General features: G+C 39.4%; 1 protein-coding gene across 3 annotated transcripts in view; it reads right to left on the bottom strand.

Moving 5' to 3' along the window:
• Positions 1-1,160: 1,160 nt before the first annotated feature.
• SLC12A4 (solute carrier family 12 member 4) overlaps positions 1,161-21,616 on the bottom strand; it is a 46,013-nt gene continuing 25,557 nt past the window's right edge. For 2 of the 3 annotated variants that reach the window (XM_029964636.1, XM_025896075.2), the window contains exons 4-25: positions 20,344-20,490; positions 19,713-19,767; positions 19,264-19,394; positions 18,592-18,833; positions 16,806-17,020; positions 15,650-15,814; positions 15,469-15,567; positions 13,896-13,953; positions 13,196-13,370; positions 12,694-12,812; positions 12,127-12,225; positions 11,705-11,824; positions 10,851-10,955; positions 9,693-9,861; positions 8,418-8,613; positions 7,550-7,719; positions 7,251-7,382; positions 7,047-7,154; positions 6,214-6,398; positions 5,452-5,466; positions 3,385-3,518; positions 1,161-2,318 (exon numbers count right to left, since the gene is read on the bottom strand). In XM_029964636.1, the coding sequence (XP_029820496.1) occupies positions 2,227-2,318; positions 3,385-3,518; positions 5,452-5,466; positions 6,214-6,398; positions 7,047-7,154; positions 7,251-7,382; positions 7,550-7,719; positions 8,418-8,613; positions 9,693-9,861; positions 10,851-10,955; positions 11,705-11,824; positions 12,127-12,225; positions 12,694-12,812; positions 13,196-13,370; positions 13,896-13,953; positions 15,469-15,567; positions 15,650-15,814; positions 16,806-17,020; positions 18,592-18,833; positions 19,264-19,394; positions 19,713-19,767; positions 20,344-20,481 (2,922 nt within the window). In that variant the 5' untranslated portion in view covers positions 20,482-20,490 and the 3' untranslated portion in view covers positions 1,161-2,226. The remainder of the gene's footprint in view (positions 2,319-3,384; positions 3,519-5,451; positions 5,467-6,213; positions 6,399-7,046; positions 7,155-7,250; positions 7,383-7,549; positions 7,720-8,417; positions 8,614-9,692; positions 9,862-10,850; positions 10,956-11,704; positions 11,825-12,126; positions 12,226-12,693; positions 12,813-13,195; positions 13,371-13,895; positions 13,954-15,468; positions 15,568-15,649; positions 15,815-16,805; positions 17,021-18,591; positions 18,834-19,263; positions 19,395-19,712; positions 19,768-20,343; positions 20,491-21,616) is intronic. The other variant, XM_025896076.2, reaches the window with a different exon arrangement.

A 21,616-nucleotide genomic window follows, 5' to 3' on the forward strand; every position in this document is an offset into this window, starting at 1 on the left:
GGGCGGCGGCGCGGGGCTCGTTGCGTCCTGCCTGCGGGAGCTGTGGGACAAGGGCGATCCTGGCGGTACCGGAACGAGGCGCGGGGGGGCCTGGAGGGAGCCCCGGGGATGCCGGACCCTCCCGCGGTGTTGGGCTGAGCTCCCGGGGTTCCCAGAGCGCTTCGCGACGGGGGATGTGGAGTGAGGCAGTAACGAGAATCAGGGAAGTGCTTCCACGGACCCGCGCCCGGTTCGGTGGCTATGCCGAGGTTTGAACCGGGAAACAGCCGCTCTTTTGATGCACTGAGGAAGGACTGGGATACGGACCCGGCTGGGAGCGGCACTGCAGCCGCGCGCCCCCCACTCACCGAGGGGCCGAGGCGCCGCGGGGACAACGCCGATTTCTCTGGAGCCGCGGCCTCGAGTCCCGCCACCAGTAAAAACTTCTATTTGACATTTTATTTTATCTTATTTTTCTTCCTTGTTTTTTACACTTTTTATTTCTTTTTTATTTTATTTCCACGCAAACCCTTCTGGGATATACCGGGCAGCGCAAAAGCTTCTGGGATGCACCGAGGCGGCGCCAGGGCTGCCGGGATCTATTTATTTCTTTTATTTTGCTGTTATTCCTTGCCCTCTCGGTGCCTCCGGCCCCCGTCGTCCGCAGAGCTCCCCTGCTCCAATTTTTGGAGTCTCCCACCCACTTTTTGGAGTCCTCCCCTCCCATTTTAAGGGTTTGGGACATGGGGAGGGAGTAAACGGGGGCACCAAAAAGGGGGTTTTTTTCTCTTTTATTTCAATTTTAATTTCATTTCTTTTTTAGTTTTCTTGGGTTTGATTTTCTTCTTTTTTTATTTTTTTTTTCATTTTATTTTGTTTTATATTTTATTTTTTCGCCAGAAATCTTGAGGGGGTACAAGCTTGTGTGTGTTTAATAGTCTACAGGTGCAGAGTTCGACCTGGCTGTTATTTGTGGACTCTGGAGTCTTTCCTCAGGCCACCCAGCTGCTTTGCAGTCTGAGCTGGCACCTCCACTGTGCAGGACTTGTGCCATTTAGGCGAGCACCAGCATATCCCGCCCACCTTCCCCCTCTCACCTCTCACAGAGGTGCCAACATGGGACCATGGCACGACAGAGAGGCTGTTCCTATGTAATTCACCATTGCACACAGACCAGAAAATAGGTTCAAAGTGTATGCAACATTTTATTGAAAAAATATGAATGTTCTGTACATAAAGTACAACTTAATGGGCTTAATAAAATCTCGAGAGACTTATTGGTTAATACAGGTCTTCTTTTCTTCTTCTCCCTCTAAGGGCATAAAGCACAAACTGAAGCAGCAGGTCCCCTGTACTTGTGCAAGTGCCATCCCATCGCTGTGCGTGCAGCATAGCACCTGTCTCTACACACAGGACTCTAACATGCTCAATGTACTTTGATGGATGGTCTGCAAGAAATTTAAAGCATGAAAGAACTGCCCAGGATTGGTCTTGCAATCCACTGATGATTCAGAATTTATTGTGAGATCTCTGTTCTTCTAAACAGTCTGCATCTGTATATCCAATATTTCTGACAAATAAATACAAAAATAAATAGGGATCTGGCCTCACAGAACCTGAAGTCTCAGAAGCAACACAACCTATAGTAAGCTACATACATAATTTCAACTATATCAACATAATTTATTTAAATCTCTATCAATAAGTGTATTAAAAGTATAAATTCTTATCCAATACTGAGAGTTTAATTCTGGAAATAAATCCAGAAAAAGAAAGCTTTTCAGTCCTCTCTTACAGTTTAGTGTGCTCTTAGAAAATGCTTTATAGCTGAACTTCAGCAGAAAGTAGCTGTTCTATAATGTACTTCTATTCCCCAATCCTAATAGAAAAAGCTTTTTAAATCTTTTTACAATAACTGGCTTTTATGTCCTACCTTTACATACAGTTACTAAAAATACTGCACATAGCAGTGCTGACTAAAATTAGGTTTAGTGTTAAAACTACATGCACAAATGCTGGAGTCCCAAAGCAGAAACTGAATAATGTGGCAGCTTCACAATTAATTTATGTTGCTAATTGGATGGTGTAACAAATACTGCAATCCCAAAAGATATGTATGTTGTAAATGGAAAGACAATGAGTAGGACTGGATGAGGAGAAAGTTAGGCAAAAACCTTTTTTCTTCTCCATTTAAAACTGGAATGTCACCAAGAAGGTAAATGTAGACCAGTGTTAGAAGCTTCTAAATCAGGAGTAAATGGTGATGACTTCTCGGCCGCCACCTCTAACAAGTAATACCCTCTCCAGACCCTCAGTCAAGACTTCTAGAAACTCCATGTCTGTTTCAGTAAGTCAAGGACAAAAGAAATATCAAAACCAAAATACGGTGATTAGCCTCTGTATTGGATTTACATGGCAATGCTTATGTGAGGTGAGACCAGAGGCTGCCCCCATGTCAGACAGAGACAGTTGCATGCAGCTCCAAAACAAATCCACCACAGCCTAAAGCTGAGCCTGTCAGAGATGCTGGTGGCACCAGGTGACAGTCACACTCCCTCCCATGAATACTGAGCAGTTTTCAGTCACAGTGGCTCAGCCTCTCTAGGGAGGGGTAGAGAAATATGCATTACCCATTACCTTGAGTTTAAAATCTCTCCTGAGATGTGGTTCAAACCCCTTTATTCTAAGAGGAATGTTTTTATCCTTTCTGGTGAAACAAGCTATTACAGCTACTAGTACTATCTAGATTTAGGGGAAAACAACCATTTGGTATGTCATTTGTGACATCTTTTTTTTTGGCACACACTAAATTAATGGTACAAATCGAGGCTGAAGAGCAGCTGTGGACAGCAGCAAACTGTGGCACCAACGATCTCTCTCCAGCTCACAACCCTCAGCTCTGATCTTGCTTAAGGGAATCATGTAAGTATTCCTCTAAAAACCAAAGTACTGTGACTCTGAATTTTTATCTTACCAGAGCCTTGTACTTGGACCTAAGCCCCAAACTCTGACGTGTGCCTGAGATATTCCCTTCTCTTTCAGGACTTCCTTTTGACTCAAGTTCAGACGCTGCTCTGCCCAGAGCACTGGCTGCTGTGAATGCCTTCTTAAATATCTGCTACATCCACTGTTGAGAATTAAATTAAACTAACAAATAAAATCAAGTAAGAATTTAGATAAGACTAAATTCAAACCTTCAAACAAGGCTTCCATAGCAACCAGTGGCAACTTTTACTTTAAGCAACTTTAAGCAATTACTACCCTACAAGCCACAAGACAGTACCCTCCACTCAGTGGACACTTTATCACATATCACAGCTCGACAGCACTGGTGGCAAAATGAATTCAAGAGCATAGATTACAGAAAGACCTTCTGTGTGGCCCAGGTCTTGCCTGAAAGGATACAGTTTTCATCCCCATCAGTATTCTTTGGAGGACCAGGCATGTTGAGGAGCACAAGTCTGGCATCGTGAGATCTATTTACAATAACTTCATTTAGCTTCACTGCTGTGTGCATCCTTCGGACATTAGACTGGTTCCTGCAGAAAAAGCACATTCAGACTTACTGTTAGAAACATGCCTCTGAAAACTGAATTATTAAAAAGGCCCTTAAAAGTATACCTTAATCTCCTAAAAACGCTGTAGAATGTCAACTCAACATACAGTGTTTTTTCACACAATGATGAAGATACAAAAGAGATTTTAGAGTTCTTTAGGTACAGCTAGTCTGTCGGTAAGATCTCTGGAGTCAAGTCACCAGTTTACAAAATTACTTCGCTCTTCAAAAGTACATTTTATCAAGATGATTTAGTCTTGCATAAGAAGTTAAAGCGCAATTGTACAAGGGGATGTGCTCTTTGACAGTGGACACCTGTGACTGCAGAGCCTTCCCTTACAGCAGCCCTGTCCAGAACCCCTCGCACCCACAGAAGCACAGGTCACGCACCTCTCCATTCTCAGTACCAGAAAACTCCTTCTCAAAAACATCAGGACTAAGTAGAAGACCAGCACCATTGCACTCCACACTTCCCATGAGCACACTTCCCTCTTTGTGTTGAACAGCAGTTGGCATCTCCAGAGAAAGCTTGGCTTACTACAGATTGTAATCACATGGTAGGGAAATACAGGATCGCAGTCTACAAAGGGCTGGATGTATGTCTCCTATAGGGCTTTTCTGGAGAGCAATAAGGATGTTACCCTCTCCTTCAGCTGGACACTAGTCCACCTCTCTGCCTGGCTATTTACAACACTTTTACCCAGGTATCCTTAAAATCTCAATCATGCTTTCAAACTCGAGTAGACACTTGTTTCAAACATGGGAGAAAAGGGAATAGATGCATGATCTCATATGCCTCCGCTCCTTAAGAATCCAGGCTAAGAGAGGTAACGGCATTATTTATTCAGAATACATTAACACAAAATAACATCAGTTCATGCAGGAATTGAACTTGAAAGCATCCTTTGGGGATTTCGAGCCAGGGAATGTTTCCTTCTTACAGAAAATCAAACACTATTTTCGTAACATAAAAGGAAATACAATACAGAAATAAACTTATCAAAGGGAGAATTTATTTACAGCTTTGAGGATTTTCCACTTGGGTTTTTTCCTTCATTTTAATATATTAAAAACAAGTATTAGTAGAAACAAATAAAATATGAATCTGTGGTTTCATTAATTCAGTTTTGCGTGATATGAGTGAAAGTCTTTAGTAACTTCACTGCTCTTCTAAATATTCAGTCTTGCAAAGAAATAATTTATATAGCTAGAAAATAGAAGATGCAGTGGGAAGAATCATGTTTATTATACCAACAGCACAATTTACCTGCTGTGAACTATCTCGCTGTTACTTCATGTTCTTATTTAATTTGGAGCAAGGACACCCTCTGTCTTCACATCAGGTTCAGAAAGCCAGAGTATGTTTATAGGAAGTGAGGAAGAAACCAGCAGCAGGAACCACATACTGTCCTTAACTGTGTATAGTTTTGGAAAGGGAATTGAAAACTGAAGATCTGGTTTTCTCTAAAGCGATATTTAAAATTGTCATCTCCCCAGTGATTCAAAGGTGTAGGCTATAACAAAGGGCTTGCTTAGTGTCCAGAAACCACCAGAAAAAACATCCTAGCAGTAGAGAACTGCTAGGAACTGTGGAACGAGAGCTTCTCTAAATGAGTAATGTTTCCGCCTGCTTGTGTCATACTCTGCTTGAGAAAACAGGTTCAGACCCGTAATTGTTTTCTATCCGGACTTAGTTCTTGTCAGGACAACTCTTGTAGTTTGTTACAACCTACTTATAATGATTCTTAGCTTAAGTAGCTAATCCTGCTCCCTTTAAAACATTGTTAAGACTGCTCAACTCTAATGCCTTTGCTTTTCTTCCATCATTACATACAGTTTTCCTGATTTTAGTTGAGAAAATGAAGTCTTCCCTCTCAACCATCTTAATGTATTTCTAAGTTCAATAACAAACTTACAAGTTTTCCCACTCTCTGAAAGCATGGAAGAGGAAAAAGTACAGGTAGTTAACACCAAATTCAGCAGAATTTCTACAGTATGATTCAGCCTAAAACAGAATTGAATTATGATTTATTAGGAAGAAAAATCTGGAACTCTGCCAAATATGCAAAACTGACTAACTGAACTCTTCATGTAAGATGTAGGACATCAAAGAAGTCACAGGAGATTCAGGCATTTTTATACAAAACCAAAATAGACCTTTACTTCTAGCTCCTCATGGGGCACACACGTGGTAACCACAGCTGTTGTTACATGTCAGTGCTCCCTCAGCAGCAAGTCTGTCTCAGAGGGTTTTATCACACACATATTCTATTCCAAGTCATTAATCACCATCTCCACAGCTTCTTCCTTTCTGCCTTAAACATCCACAGTACATATTAGATAGTGAAGTTATCAAGACTTTTCGTTTAATTCTGATTAGATCAGTGAAATTATCGATCTGCTGTGTTTTACTGAGGTATTTGGGAGACGAGAAAAGTTGTTATAGGACTTAACAGCTCCAATTTGAAATTTGACTATACCAAGTAAAACATTGAGGGCTGTGTGCCACATTTAATTGGTTAGAGATTTTTCGGGAGGCTAACTGCTGTCTTTTGAGTAGTCAGGCCTTAATGTTGATTGTCCAAGTCTAAACCAAGGATTATGAAACAAAAGATAATAAAAGCAGAGCACATGTAGAGTTTCGGGAGGTGCAAGGTGTTCACTTAGACAAGACTCACGGCTTAATGCTGATGAGATCTCTAAAGCTTCCCACAGCACTGCCTCGGTTCCGCTTCTCAGCATCACATTTCTCTTTTGTCCAGGTCATCTGGATATTCTCAGGAACTGGGTCCCCCTCATCTTCTTCATCTGAGTAGAGGCTCTCCAGACGTGCTATTGAATGTCTGTCCTTTACCAGCTGAGCCTAGAGGGCACATGAATGACAAGGTGAACTCAGGGACTTTATTTTACGCTCTTTGGTTCTCTTCAAGAAATGAAAGGCTTTTTGTTCCATTGTATCTTTTATTTTGTCCAGTCAATTTAGCCTTTAAGACAGCTCTGATACCAGGCATCTGCTCTAGCCAATAATCTTACATACCAAATTGACTTTAAACAGTTTTGAGGGGTGTAAGCTGTGCAGAATTTGGACTGACAGAGGCCTGTATCTATACAAGAAAAAGAAGTCAGTCTCACTCACATCATCACGTGGTCAGAAACAACAGACAAGTCTGACTCAAAACTGACAACTAAAATAAGCTGGACAAACACATGCAGAAGAGTTAGATCACCTGCACCTTTCATAGCTACATGTCCTGTAAGTCCAAACTGGAATGACATCTTCAGTAGGAAAACAGCATATACTACAAAATGAGACAAATACCAGATATCCCATAGAAAGAAAAAAACCCAAGAACTACATGCAATTTGGGGAAACAAAAAAGCTACACTAAAAGTATTTCCTTGCATCTTCAGAAAAATAAACTTAAGCAGCAGCTATATAACACACTACTAGGAAGGAACCTTTGTGTCACTCCCCTCAGCAGCCCAGAGCCAAGAACCACAAATGACATACCTCCCTTTCCCTCTCAGTTTTTGTCAGCCTCATTTGCCTCAGCATCTGAGATCTCTGCTCCATCATAAGAGTTCTCTCATAAGTATATGCTGAGATATCACTATTGTGCTGCAGAAATAAGGACAAATATAGTGCTTGTAATCAAGTGATAGCCAAATATCACCACTTGCATAATAAAGTGAAAAATGGGCTCAATTCCCTTACCATTTCTACCACTTCTACCTCTGCCTCTATTCGGAGTTGATAGAGGAAAGTAGCCAAATCCTTCTTCATCTGGATGCTGTTATCATCCATCTGAGCTACAGTAAAAATTCTCATTTTGCATTTTCTCCAAACCTGGTGAGAGAAAACAAACTCTCGGGATTTGAACCAATAATATTCTGCTCTACAAAACAAACTTCATAATATATCCACTTGCATTTATCAATACAGGGTCTACTACTGGACCTTGTTTCTTTAAACTAATGCACGCAGAAGTAAGTAGGTTCTGACTAGCTGCTTACTTTGTGCTGTTTGAGAAGAAAAGGAAGCAACATCAACATGCCTCCATCATGCACAATCCACCACACATCAATATTGCCTTCGTTGTAACGCTCATGGTTGCTGGGGTAGAAAGACACATTTTTGGGAACCAGCAGAGCCAGGTGGGCTGCAGTTGTGCAGCGAACAGTACCTGGCCAAAAGGGGAAGAACATAGTTACTTCCAATTCTGCAAGAATGCTCTATCATTAAAACAAACAAACAAAAAGTTACTCACTAAGCAAATGTCAGCAAACCATAAAAGAAATCACTTAAATAAAGAAAAGTTTGTACAGTAAGACTTGCATAGACAGGTTGGTCCAAATGACAAAGCCAGGATAAAGCAAACTCACAGGAACACAAGCCCTATTTCACATTTGAAATCAAATCAGCAATCTCAAAAGCTAAGTCTGAGGAGAAATCATCTGCTCTGGGTTAAGTAACTGGACCATAGGTGAAGGAGAAGGATAGAGGCAAGGAGTGTGTTATTCAGTAGTGAAGGACAAGTTGAAAGATAGATAATCTTTGTGACAAAACAGAGATTGTCAGATAAACAAATTATAGTTTGCCATGAAACCAGCATCTCTCAAGTCCATAATTTTTTAACGATAAATTTTAGCTGCCAGATTAATCTTTGAGCATCTTTCATAGGTATTTTACCTACAGGAAGTGGCATTTCAAACAGAGCAGTTTTGTGAGAAATTATCTACTTCACCATCAATACTAGAAAAAACCAGACTAAAACCCAAAACCAATTTCACAAGGATACTGTTAAAATCCCCTGTGTTTACCATGTGTATAATAAACATCTCTGTTCATGGTGTCTGATCACACAGAGCCTTTAAAGCTCACCTATAAATGTCTTCCAAGACCTTGGATCTTCACTTTGTCTCCAGCCATAGGGCCATCCCAACACCACAGTGTTATGCTTCATGCCACCTAGTCCACAGGACTGGATTAAGTGAGCAATTCCTTCTCGAACTTTATTGGCTACGACTACTTGACAAAATCCCTTAACCTTCTCAATTTCCATCATATTCTTAATAGTCTGCAAGAGAGACAAGGAAAACCTTCAGAACCAAAAGGAACTCCTAGTATTTCCCAATCACGTGATTGCTATGTCAATTCCTGGTTCACGTGTCCATAGGTAATACACATTTCAATGCAAAGTTCTGCTCATCTGCTTTCCTTAATAAAACAAAAGAGAAAATACACACTAATTGTGTGTAATACTTGTTTAAAATAGAGTTTTCTTCCAAACATAATCACTTCTAACAGATTAAGATTAGGGTTTTTTCGTTTGTGCCATCATCTCCTATTCACAGTAGTAGTTAGTGATATCTGTGTTACTATCTCACTCTCCATTTTCTAATCCTATAACACTCACCTTTTTTAACCCAAGGCCAATTGACTTCATTGGGATTTCCAGTTTCTGATTACCAAGTAACATTCTGTGTTTATATTAAATTTACAAATATAAGCATCAAATCCACACACCTATCAAGTGTACCCTTCATTTGTTTAAAAACATGGGCCATGTGGTCAACACATGGCCCATGAATTAGTTTTACTTTTGTAACAATTTTCCTATACAAAATGCCCCTGGGGAAGAAAACATCTGCTGATGTTATACAGATGTAAACAGGGCTACGATATCATGTTTATAGAATGAGAGAGATTAATTTATTAACAAATTTTCACGACCATCCTTCAATGCTTTTTGGAATAAATTTATCAGCACACTGAAAAAGGCAGAGCACATTTGCTGAGTTTGACAGTTATTGAAATGCTACTTGGGATGTTCAGAAAGCTAAATAGTCCTCTTCCCTCCATTAAGCAGCATGTAGAACTTCCATAGTAATTATTCCTTATAAATTAAGACTGTTACATGCAGTAAGGCTGTTTACATAACATTTGAGCATTGATCTTGCATTCCCAAAGCCACAATTGGCAGCTGAACCATGTTTGCAAGCCCTTTACTGAACAGCTGTAGTACTGCTCAACTAGTCCTATGTTTCATGGAAGCCTTATTAACATGCTTTTTTCCATGTGTGTTTGGGAAACAAAATTTTGCATTACCTGCCCACTCACCCCTTTCTACTTCAGGAATTTGTTTAACACACTGACCTGTTCAGCAGCCTGGGCTTCTCCATAAGTTTCCAAGAAATTCCCTTGGATCACTGATCCTATGATAGTCAAACCTTTACCAGCTTTCAACTGGGATGCAAATGTTAACAATCTAGGGTATTTTACATGCAAATCTTCGTCAAGTTTCAGAAGCACCAGCAACTGAGGCCTGGAGAAAATAAAAAAGGCAATGTCCTTTTTACCTAAAGGTTTAACAAAAACACTTGTAAAAAACTGCTTCTCATCACTTATATTGTGCTTGAATATTAACTCTGAAACAATATGTTCTTTCTGTATCTCACACATTAGAAGAATTTTACTTAATATTTTATTTCTCTTGATTAAAAGCAGATGTGAAATATTGTGGGAATTCTGCTACTGCATTGTGTTGACATTAATGAAACCCATTGATATACCTAGGTTAAGAAGCTTGCATTAGCATTTTATTCACAGGCTTGTTTTTCAAGGCTCTTTTAAGTACTGTTAGAGCACACAATATGTGTTCGTACTTTAAGGCTGTTCTCCCAGATCTATCTGGATATTTGTGCCAAGAAAATATTTGTAGCCTGTATTCAGAAACCTGGCACATGGAAAACACGAATATTTTCATCTCAACACAGATCCCACCTGTCTTCTGTCCCTTAAGGTGTTGCTACATAGCAATTAAATTATTTCCTGTCTTAAGTTATGGCTGAGCAAGTATAAAAATATCTATAAAACTCTGTCTCGGGTAGATTCCTAGTCCTCTTGTTCAGAACCCAGGAGTTGTGCGATGCCCAACCGAGAGGAGGGTTCTTGCCCACTTAATCTGTTTTCAACACATAAAGTCAGAGGGAATAATGTTAGTCACTGTTTCAGTTTCTTGACCTCTGGACCTCTGAACTCACAGACTCCACAGTTTCCCCAGGTTCCACTTCTGAATTCACCAATTTTGAGTCCAACTAAAGATCCAAAGGGCACGAAAGGTCTGCCCATACAGGGCCCATACAGTAGGGCTTGCCAGTGACGAGGCAGCTGACTGCAGTCAACACTTCTTTTTTTAACATTTTGGGCATTTAAATTCATTCACACAGACCAAAAGCATCTTGTTTAGAGTCCAGTTGAATTCCTTAAGTGTAAGTAGATAACCATGACAGTGCATTTTATCAGTCTGAGTACCTCCAGTTCTTTGTGTGTGGAGGGCCCTCCTCCAGTCTGAGTAAGGCATATCTTGCCGCGCTGAGCGAAAGGCCCCGGATACCATCACCCCACTCCTTCTCCGCACTGTGAAGAACACACAGTTTAGCCAACATGTGGTTCCATGAGCATTTAACTGCACACCTACAGTCAGGCTATAGACACACCAGTATCTTAAAATGAGTTTAATAACATGATACATAGCACACATCACATGTATATTTATCATTTGTACATGAATGTCTGATGTCACATGAGAAAAATGCAAATGTTTCAGTCAAATACATATGACACCACCACCATTCTGTGCTTAATTCATAATTAACGCTCCACTATGGACGAATCTTCCCAAGCATATACAAACATCTGGCACTTCACAATACCTGGTTGAGTCATTAAGCCAAATTATTTTATACAGCCATACCACAGCATCCAACATTATCAGTCTCAGGCAAGCCAATCTGTAGATTCAGCTTTTCAAGGACTGTTCTTGACAGACCTTTGCACCAGATAAACTGGAATTAGGTATTGCCATCAGCTGTTCTGGGCCTGAAGCAATCATGTGCCACAGACAGCAGGAAAATAAACCCCAACCAGTTTTCTGCTTTCTGTGACTCAAGTTTCACCAAGCACCTTTAAAGGTTTAACTACAAAGCACTTCAGGGGCTTTTGTTTAGCACTGATACAGTAAAACAATTAAAAAACATGAACTAATAAGGAATGCCTTCAAGTTATCTCTGTACAGTGCCTTCTCCAAACGTGAACACTAGAGATAATTCATTAAAAAATAGATCCAATTCTCCCTTCCTACCCATTTTTATCCAGTTAATACTTACCCTTGGTATTCAATGTACTTGTAAATCATGCCTGCAATAAGCATTGCTACCAAAGCATAATACCAAGAAGAAATGAACATCAGTGCCAGGCAGATACTCATGCCTAAAAATGAGAGGGCCCTAAAGGAAAAAGCAAAAGTATTACTACTTAGTGGGGCAGAAAAACCTTAAAAACAAATTACACTCTTGCTCTTTTTTCTTTAAACTGTCTATTCTAAACTGACAGTGAAAGTAAAGATTCCAATGGATCTCCCCAGTCCCCATTAGTTTTAGTATCCTGCTGTTGAAATTAAACTCTCATGCCATTACACATCTGGGTCTGGTCCACTAAGAATATCGGATCAATGTACTGCCCACTGCCCTCATGGAGAGGGTTCTTCTCAAGCCCTCACTGCAGATTACAGGCCTGGCCTTTTGCTTACCAGTGATAGTATTTGAAGCGAGGCCGCCAGTTTGGAGTTCGCAGAAGTGTCTGTACTGCACATGCCAGATTAACAAAGAGGTAACACATCAAGAAAAACCTGAAAAGCAAAAAAAGTGCAAAACCTTTTAGAACACACATTTAGAGATTCTGTCGCACACAATCACAATTAATTTACAGTCAAAATCCAGCTGCTCTGTCACATGTGCCTGTGATTTTTATTAGCCTGGACTATCAGTATAAAGTAGTCAAAACAATTTTTAAATTAGATCAAGTTAGATCTATTCACATCATCAGTGCTGTCTTTGCTCTGTGATAAAACTGTTTTCCCAAACCAAATAAAATATACTAAAAACTTGACTATTCACAGAATACTCCACAGCAGAAACAAATGTATATGAAAAGTCTGAAGTCAGAGGATTCATAGAAATAATGAAAGTGGAACTCAGACTCCAGTAATTTGCTTTATGGTTAAAGCTATAGTTCTGAAAGACAATCAAACTAGCAACATTCAAAAGAGTATTCTTAATTCCACCCCTCCCTTAACAGCAACCAGCCTGTTTCTTACATTGAGAGAATTGGAGCCACCATGTCAAGTGAAGCAATCAGGATTCCCAGCTCAGCAATCAATGCTGTTAACAGAAGAGCCCATGTCGGTTCACCATTCGCTTTTCCATGACCAAAGATCTGAAAAACAGAAACATTAAGCATATCTGCCAAGTATTTCATAAGGCTGTAATGGAAAAAAAGTAGATTACATTTTTAAAAACAGTAGTAATTTTCCTACATAATTCCTTCTCTAGAGCAAGGAGTCAAGTTATTCTAATGTCCTTTTGTGCTTCATTGAATTAGATATTCAACTTCTTGATAAAATTACCACATAACGTCTAATCAAACTCCTTAACAGTATTCCTAGTTTTTAACAAAGGAAAAAAAGCATCAAAATAAAAAATATCGACTCTCACTTCAGTGCTGGGCAAACTAGGGAAAACAAATCTGATTTCCAAGAGCATAAAGTCAAGCAGCTGGTTAGGCAGTATGTACAGAATGTGTTTTTAAGATGTACGAACCCACAGGAAAGGGATGATGTTGTCCTTGGCTATGGCTTGCAGCAGCCGGGGGGCTCCAGTGAGGCTCTGCAGACCTGCCCCACAGGTGGAGAAGAAGGATCCTATCACAATGACCCACGGTGAGGGCCATGACAGGGTACCCACCACCAAGTTCTTGTTCACCGCATCACCATACCTGCAGAGAGGGACAGGGAGCATTCAGTTGAGACTCAGGTTTGGGTTTTTGGGTCAGTTTTAAGATGTCATTTAAATATTATTAAATATTATTAAATACTATTTTCTTGATCAGGAAATACAGAAAGTAGTAAACAAACTGAGTTACTTTTGATACACATATAGGAAGTGTCTGCAGCCTGATTCCAACAGTTTGAAAGCTTTCTTTTCATTATATATATTTTAAAATTCTTGTATTATCACCACATTATTTCTCACTTTCATATAGAGAAATGCAAGAATTAAGACACAGGATGGAAGATCTGAGGGAACCATGCCAGAAAACATCAAATCAAATAGAAGTAGATTACCAAAACAGTGATTACAATTTACATACAAATATGGTTTTAAAAGGTACCCGTAAGTAAAAGCCAAAAAAACCTAAGGGCAGGGAGATTTGTAGGGGGAAGGAGGAGGCAAGATGGAAAAGAATACCTACTCTGCAAAACAGAAAATGAAAGGAGAGCATTAAAGCAGTACAACTTACTTATCTCTCAGGACAACACCTTCTATGCAGGCTCCAAATAATAATACACAACTGAAGTCTTGAGGACAGAGTGTGCTAAGGAAGTAAGATTTCTTAAGATGTGGCAGAAAAAAACCCCCATAGAAAGTATCGTGGAAAGGAGAGTATGTGCCTCCGTCCCACAGCATTTGCACTGCAGCACCTCCACAAGTACATCATAAAGCTGTGAGCAAATTAATGTTTCACATCTCACAGAAAGCTTCTTATGTTAAAGTAACAAAGTTGTTCTTCTAAGTTTCAGTTTTTAAAACAGTTTTAAATGTTCTGATAAAGGAAACAAAATCAAATGAAGCATTTTTATACTAAAATGTCAATTTAATCTTCTGCTAGTATAGAAGTTGATATTAAACTATCTTTCTTTTCTCCCTCCTTTCCCTGTGTCTGAAGATATTTTGAACATACAGCAACCCATTACCTTGCATGTTCCTATCTGTGGCCTCTGATGGCATTCACGTCACCAGTAGGTCTTTGACTATGAGGTTTGTTATTAAACTGTACTGCTGCTGCACTGTGCAGGACAAAATACCTTAGGCTTTTTGGATCTGGCAATCCATAAAGTTTTTGATCTTGTGAATTAAGTTCACATGAATGGTTAAATCCTAAGTTCTACCCCTGACATGCAACTGTAGATTACAAAGTGTAATAAAAGGGGAAACGTGGCTCCCTCCTAAAAACCACGGTGTGAGGCTCCCACAGGGTGGCGTATGAAACCAACACATCAGTTACTGAGTCAGTTCCAAACTGCCAACAGAGTTGGCATTATGTCTGTGACCTGGTTTAATATTTATTATGTTCACAGGAAATGCTGACTTCTTCGTACAGGGCCAGTTCCCAAAATAACAACTGGAGAAGGTTGTGCTCCTAAGAAGCTGGGACAAGCAAGCTGGGATCCTGATTTACAGTTAGGCAAGGTTTGGCAAAAAACAGGAATGGAACAGCAGAATTTCCAGGAAAGTCACCATCTCAGCCAGCTGCCCTTTGGGTGGGATTTATTTAGAAAGCTCTTTTGACTTTTCTTTTTTTCTTTTTAATCTCCTATGTTGAAAAATTGTCATTTAGGACATCAGGAGCTAGATGAAGCTGAAAGACTTTGGTTTAATCTCTTTAGCAGGAGAACAGAGATGAAGACAGTCTTTCCTAAGCAAAGCCCTTGTGGTTCTAATCCCAGAAGAGCTGAAAAAAGCCTCGGAAACGTCTAGTTTCATTTCTAACTCCAGTTTATCTTGTCCTAAAATGTTCAAGACAACCTATAGTCCTTAAAGTCACTTCAAATAAAAGGCCTGAAAAGCTGTAGATCACTGTGTAGCAAAGAACAGCAATGGAAATGCAAAACAACAGAACCCACCACAAAAAGCAGGACAGAAAATAACAGGGTAATAATTCCAATGCTTTCAGCCCAAGGATTGTTGTTTTGTTGTTTGTTTGTTTGTTTGTTTTTTTACAAGTCATACTCACACTGATAATTTGGTGACCTGAATGCAGTTCCATAAATCAGATACAATGTAGCAGCACTCTACTAATTATAAAAGGATACAGACTAGTGATGTGGTGACAATGGCAAGAATTGTTCCAACGGGAATGGATTTCTGTGCATCTTTGAGGTCCCCTGATCTGTTTGAACCAGCCATGATACCTGAAAGTACATTCAAATGTAAGATCACAGGGCAGGAAGAAGCTCAAAGTCCCATGATGCCCTCTTATCCCAGCATTCTCACCAGTCACCGAAGGGAAGAAGATGCCAACCAGCACCATGAAGGAAGTAGCAATATCTGAAAGCACGTACAGGTGCAGGTTGTTTTTCTGGCCTGCTACATCAACAGATGGGTGATGTGCTTTCTCCAGGATCTCTCCTTTCTCCAAATAATTGCTCCATAAGTTGTCTTCAAGGTTATTATCACACCATAGAAAAGAAAAGCACATTTCAGTTCAAACTCATTATACTATGTTCTCATTGTAATGGGTCTACAACTGAGGATTACAAATGCAGTTCAGTATCAACACAAATGAAGACGTATACAAGTTACATGAAAGAAAATTTATACTGCGTGTTTTCAAAGGAATCTGTATCAAAAAAGCACAAATATGTATCAATAGCCTACTGAAGTCTAAGCAACTTATCCTTTATTATTACTAAATGTAACATTCTTTTAACTTCATACCTATTTTAACGCAAGGAAATACTGAATATATTTACGAACCGCCATACCACACACAGTAGCTCAGAGAATGCAAAGCAGCAATACTGAGCAGCTCTCTAGACAGGAACGGATTTGTTCTTCAGTCAGTGAAAGAATTACAGAATTGCACGTTTGGCATTTGAAATTTCACTAACAAATGTTGAGTCCATTTTAGAAACTAGAATGCTGGTTTCTGTGAAAATGGGAACCTTCAGCATTCAGCACCTGCACAGAGCAGCTGTTCCCTGGAGTTTTTTTCAATAATGAACACTTTTCAATGATATTATATTCAAGAGTGGGCAAAGCAGGAGACATACTATTTCTGTACAAGTACTCTTATCTTTCAGGATATAATCTTAACCTGTCTAAATGGAGAGTTGTCACTATGCAGAGTTATGAAAAATTTTAATAACTTACTCATGTTAGTATAATTTATAACCATAGCTGACTTCCTGATGAAATTATGAGACATACAAGGCATATTTAATCAATTTTACAGCAGACAAGTACTGTATGAGGACAAAAGTGCCCTCTCCTCTTTTTAAAGGTTATAAGATTTGGGGTTTTTTTATTGAAGATAATTTCTTCACTGTCATTACATTTCTTCAGTCGCTTCCCAGCAGGGAAGAGTTCAACCCATTTCAATTGCTCAGCATGCCTCCTCTTTAAGGGAAAAAAAAATATTCTACTATACCTATTAAAATGCCACTAGCAGCTCCCGGAATTCCTGCTATCTCAGAGACATTATTCATTAGGAAATATTCATCGCAGTGTTCTTCGGTTAAGTTTGCAGTGTGGCAGAAAAGCTCCCAAAGCTTGGAGGCCACAGTTATGTTATCCTTAACTATGGTTTTGGCACAAACATCAAAGTGATCTCTTGACAAAGTCCTGTTGCCCAACATGCAAATCCTGGAAGGGAAACATGAACACCAGGGTTATTGTATGTTACCAGGAAAATGAAATCCACCCTTCCCCATAGTTCTTCTTTCATATCATGGAAGCTTCAAGTTACTCTAGTCTGCTACATCATTTCTTACCTTCAAAAGGATGGTGGTAGCAGGACAAAGACTGTCTGTTCCCTTTAAGGGTCAGAGGTATAAAGCTACTTTTTCAACAGTTTTGGGAAAGGTATAAAAAGCTACGTCAATGTGATTTATTGAATTTGGTCAATTTACCTTAAACAATGAAAAGGGAAGATTAGGCCGCTTTAGGTTGGGGGGGGTTGCATTTTTTTGTTTGTTTGTTTGGAGGTTTTTTTGGTGTGTTGGCTTTTTTTTTGGGGGGGGGAGGGCATTTTTTGTAAAAAAGAACTACTGAAGTGGAAGAAATTTAAAAAGTACTAGAATTCAAATTATTTAAATATATTTGAAATCTCATTATCCCAGTTTCTGTATAGTAGCACTTGAATGACCCTTGACATTTTAGCTTCACAATTAGGGACAATCACAATAAGCAAGGGTCTTCTTGCCAGAAGATACTGTGCATAACTGCTAAAATCCTCCAGTGCCCGTTGTATTTCACCTCACCATAAACATCACTTATTCCAGCACTGAAAAAATTTTAATCCACTTCTCCAAAGACAGTTCCACAAGACACAGTGATCCAACATAACAGCTTGCTGCTGCCAGAAGTTCGTTCAGCTTCTCCTTCCGGTGTCAGAAAACACCCACAGGAAAAGAAAAAAGTTTCTTCCATTTTAGTACGTTTAATTGTTTCACAGGTCTTACTGATCACTGAAGCCAGCAAAATAAAAGAGACAGGACCATTTTTGCAGGCCCATGAACTGTAACTTCAGAGAAGCCTTCCCCTCCAGAATTAAAAATAAATACACTATCTAGTGACTTCAAAAAAAAAAAAAGAATACAACTGAAGGAAGAAAGATAGGGAAAACATGCAAGAATAATCCAAGAGATAATGAGGAGAAGGCAGAGACACTATTTTACTTTTACTGATGTAAACCTTCACTGTTTTAAAACACTATAATCACTGGGCCTTAAATATCCAAAGGGAGCACTTGAGCATTGCAAGTACTTAGTTATGGTCACAGCACTTTCAGAGGTGGATAATTATATAGATTCAACTCCTCTATTTCCTTTCTATTCATCTCTTGTCAGCAGTATCAGAAAACACTGTTTGCTTTCCTGGTAAAACACATTTCCACATTATTGCTGCTCCAGCTCTGAGTTTAAGGAGTTGTATTTCATGTTTAACTGCCGTCATGCCAAGGAGCATATGGCTGTGTGCAGAGCAGGGCTCCTCATGTGGCAGACCAGCCTGTTCCCAGACCAGGGCCTGACCATGGCCCCACCATCACATTCCTAAGAGGTGCCCTGTTTCTCACAGCTAAAAATGTTGGAAGTAATTCACAAAAAAGGTAGCTTCAACAATGCATTAGCCACAAGCTGTAAGTAACCTACCATTAAACCCCAACTTCCAGACCCATAGGCAAAGCTATACCCACATCCAGAAATACTACTCACGGAAATTCAGGTGGATCAAAGATGGACTTGATAGCTCCAGCGTAAATGGACAGTATGGATATTACTACACAGGCCAAGAAGAGGGAAGCAAATTTGTTTACGTATTTGACACCTACAAAGACCACCACTGCCATTAAGATGAGGAATACAGTGCCATACACCCTCATGTTATTTAGCATGGCACTGGAAGCATCGTGGGCACCGGATGGATGAAAAATTGCTGCTTGTGGCACAATATATGTCTGAAATGAGAAAGCAAAAGCAAGCTGAAGGAACATTGAAAGAGAATTCTGTCCGGGATCATGTACCTATACTGGCAATGTAAATCACTTTCCATTTTACAACATGCTCTTCACTGGGAATCCTCATCTTAACAGGAAAAGTCAAGAGATAACAGCCCGTTCTACGTCAGTAGAACAACTGAGCCAACTTTATCAATCATGACCATGAGTCTTGGATTAAGTCATACTTCCACCTGTGTTGTCAGAAGAGCTTCTTGTCTGGACACCCAGCTTCCAAAGGGAAGCACTAATGGTACAGAACTGGACACCACGAAACTGGAGACCCTCTAGTCTCTTCCTGTGAATGTGTACACAAACATGGGACAAGAATACTGGGGTACTTTCTATATTTTATTTGTCTTTAAAGCAGGACTACTCCGGTACTACTCACCAATAAAATCTCAATGGCACCAAGGATATACATTGCTCCTGCAAATGTTGTTCCCAAATAGAAGCACAGCCCTACAGCTCCACCAAACTCTGGCCCCAATGATCTAGATATCATGAAATAGGAGCCACCAGCTATGAAACAAGAAAAGTGAGAATAAAATTGTGGTTTATTAAGTTTTTAAATATTCACGACAAGAATACAACAGATTTTTATACTGTGTATCTGCTATTTTGAGATTCAATTAAGTATGTGTTTTGTTAGCACAGAGGGAAAAATCAAATAAGCTAGTCTTTAGCCTTATTGATACTAAGAAGAAATACTAGATAGGAATTCGGGCTTTGTATCCTGGATTAAGCAAACTTCTCTGGAATAAAACCATGTGAACAGCTTATAGCAATTGGTTTTTTTTTCTTTTTTTAGCACAAATGAGATTCGCTAACTACACTTACCTGGAACAACACCATTTGTGGCAATAGCACTCATTGATATGGTTGTCAACATAGTCTAGGGAAAACAGGAAAAAGGAAGCAATTATGTCAACAACATTTTTTAAAACATAACTTATTTCTTGATAAAATAAAGCTGCCACTGCATAGAGGATACATTATTTCTATTTATTCTGCCTGTCATTATCTAAAAGAAAAAAAAACAAGGGCAGGAGGAATTTAATCATCGAGCTGTTGAGAGTTCTGTTTGAGGGATGGCCACTGCTTTATCAGGTCAAACAGTGGGTGTCTCCAGACAAAGCAAGAGAACACAGGTATCCCTCCATCTGCAGAACTGCAATTCCAACAAGGGCTAGTCCAGCAGAGCAGGCAGCCACCACCTGGGACGGGCATGGAAAACAGTTGTGTGCTGAAGAAACACAATTTTTAAGACTGTATCCACACCAGATAAAAGTTTGTCGTTTTAGAAGTACTAGCAAAAAAAAAAAAAATCCCATGGCTATGAACATCGGGGAAGTGTGTCTGGCAAAAATCTGGCTTCTCTTTCCACAAGCATATACAATGCTGCCCCTCCAAGTTTGTCAATAGTTTCACAGAGGTTATGTCACATGCATTATTCTACCTAAATACTCACACAACAGCAGCAAAGCAATACAATCAGGAAAGACTGAAGGACTCCAGCCATTCCCACCATCCAAGTCAGCCGAAGGAACAGAATAACCCCAAAGATATTCTGCATGCACGGTAAATACACCCCCATCAGGGTGCCCATGCTGGGTGACTGAAAAAAAAGAAGTTTATATTCATTAACTGAAATTATTCAAAGCACAGATAACCAAGAAAGCCTGGAAGTTCAGGTTTTTAAATGGTAGAAACCTGGGAAACATAAGGTAGACACATTCAAACACTGTTGTGCTGGACTTCCACAAAACACAAAGCAAATTCCAAAATCATGAATTTCTGAGCAAAATCCTGATCCTATCACATCTTCACATTTTAAGTAATTACCCTTTAGCATTTAACACCAATTACTAACAACAAAAAATATATTTATTTGTTTTATTGTAGATCTACAGATATTCAAGTATGAAACCTGTCAAATGCTGCAGACCCAGAGTAAGACTGATCCTACCCTACTCCCCAAGTTTATAAATTCGTGCCATGGAAAACACACTTTTTCGATGCTATGACTAGAAAAGATTTGGAAGCAGTCTGGAGACATGCATAACGTATTTTCTTCCATTTTCTGTATTCCATGTAAAACTAATAGTTCTGCCTTTTCTTATGTTTAATGTCAGCATTAGACTCTGAATTACTTTTGACAGCAACTGAGAAAATACAGGTTAGTTATGTGACTTCACAGGAAGTGAATGGATGGCATTCAACATAGCATCCTGCAGAATTCTCCTTTGCCCAAATAGTTATTGTCAAAGATCCAGAATAATGACATCACAGTGCCACTGGTAAGGGCTTCATTTCAAGGAATAAACAAGTGTTTGCCGCATTGGCACACTGACACCAGCAGCATTTCAGAGTCCCAAATATCTGTGGCTTCCTGCCAAGACATTTCATTACTTCTGCCTTCTGAGGTTTTCATTTGCATTTAAAATTATATTGAATTCTATATCACAGGGGGAATGGAGTCTAACTTCTAAAAGGCTCATCCCTTTTTATACTCCCTTCTATAAACCTGAATTACAAAATATATTATAGATAGACAACATTTAAAGAAACTCTTGAACAATCATTTAAATGATAAGGATATTACAGGGAGGTGACAGCATTTATTCAAATTTGACTCCACACAGCATTAGCTAAATGCAAAAATAAACAGGTCACGTGTACCTTTTTAAATAAATAATTACTATTGCTTTGGATTAATGACTAAAGACAAGTACATTACTCTT

This window comes from Manacus vitellinus, unplaced genomic scaffold, assembly GCF_001715985.3.
Source record: "Manacus vitellinus isolate BGI_N305 unplaced genomic scaffold, ASM171598v3 scaffold_10_pilon, whole genome shotgun sequence".
NCBI lineage: Eukaryota > Metazoa > Chordata > Aves > Passeriformes > Pipridae > Manacus > Manacus vitellinus.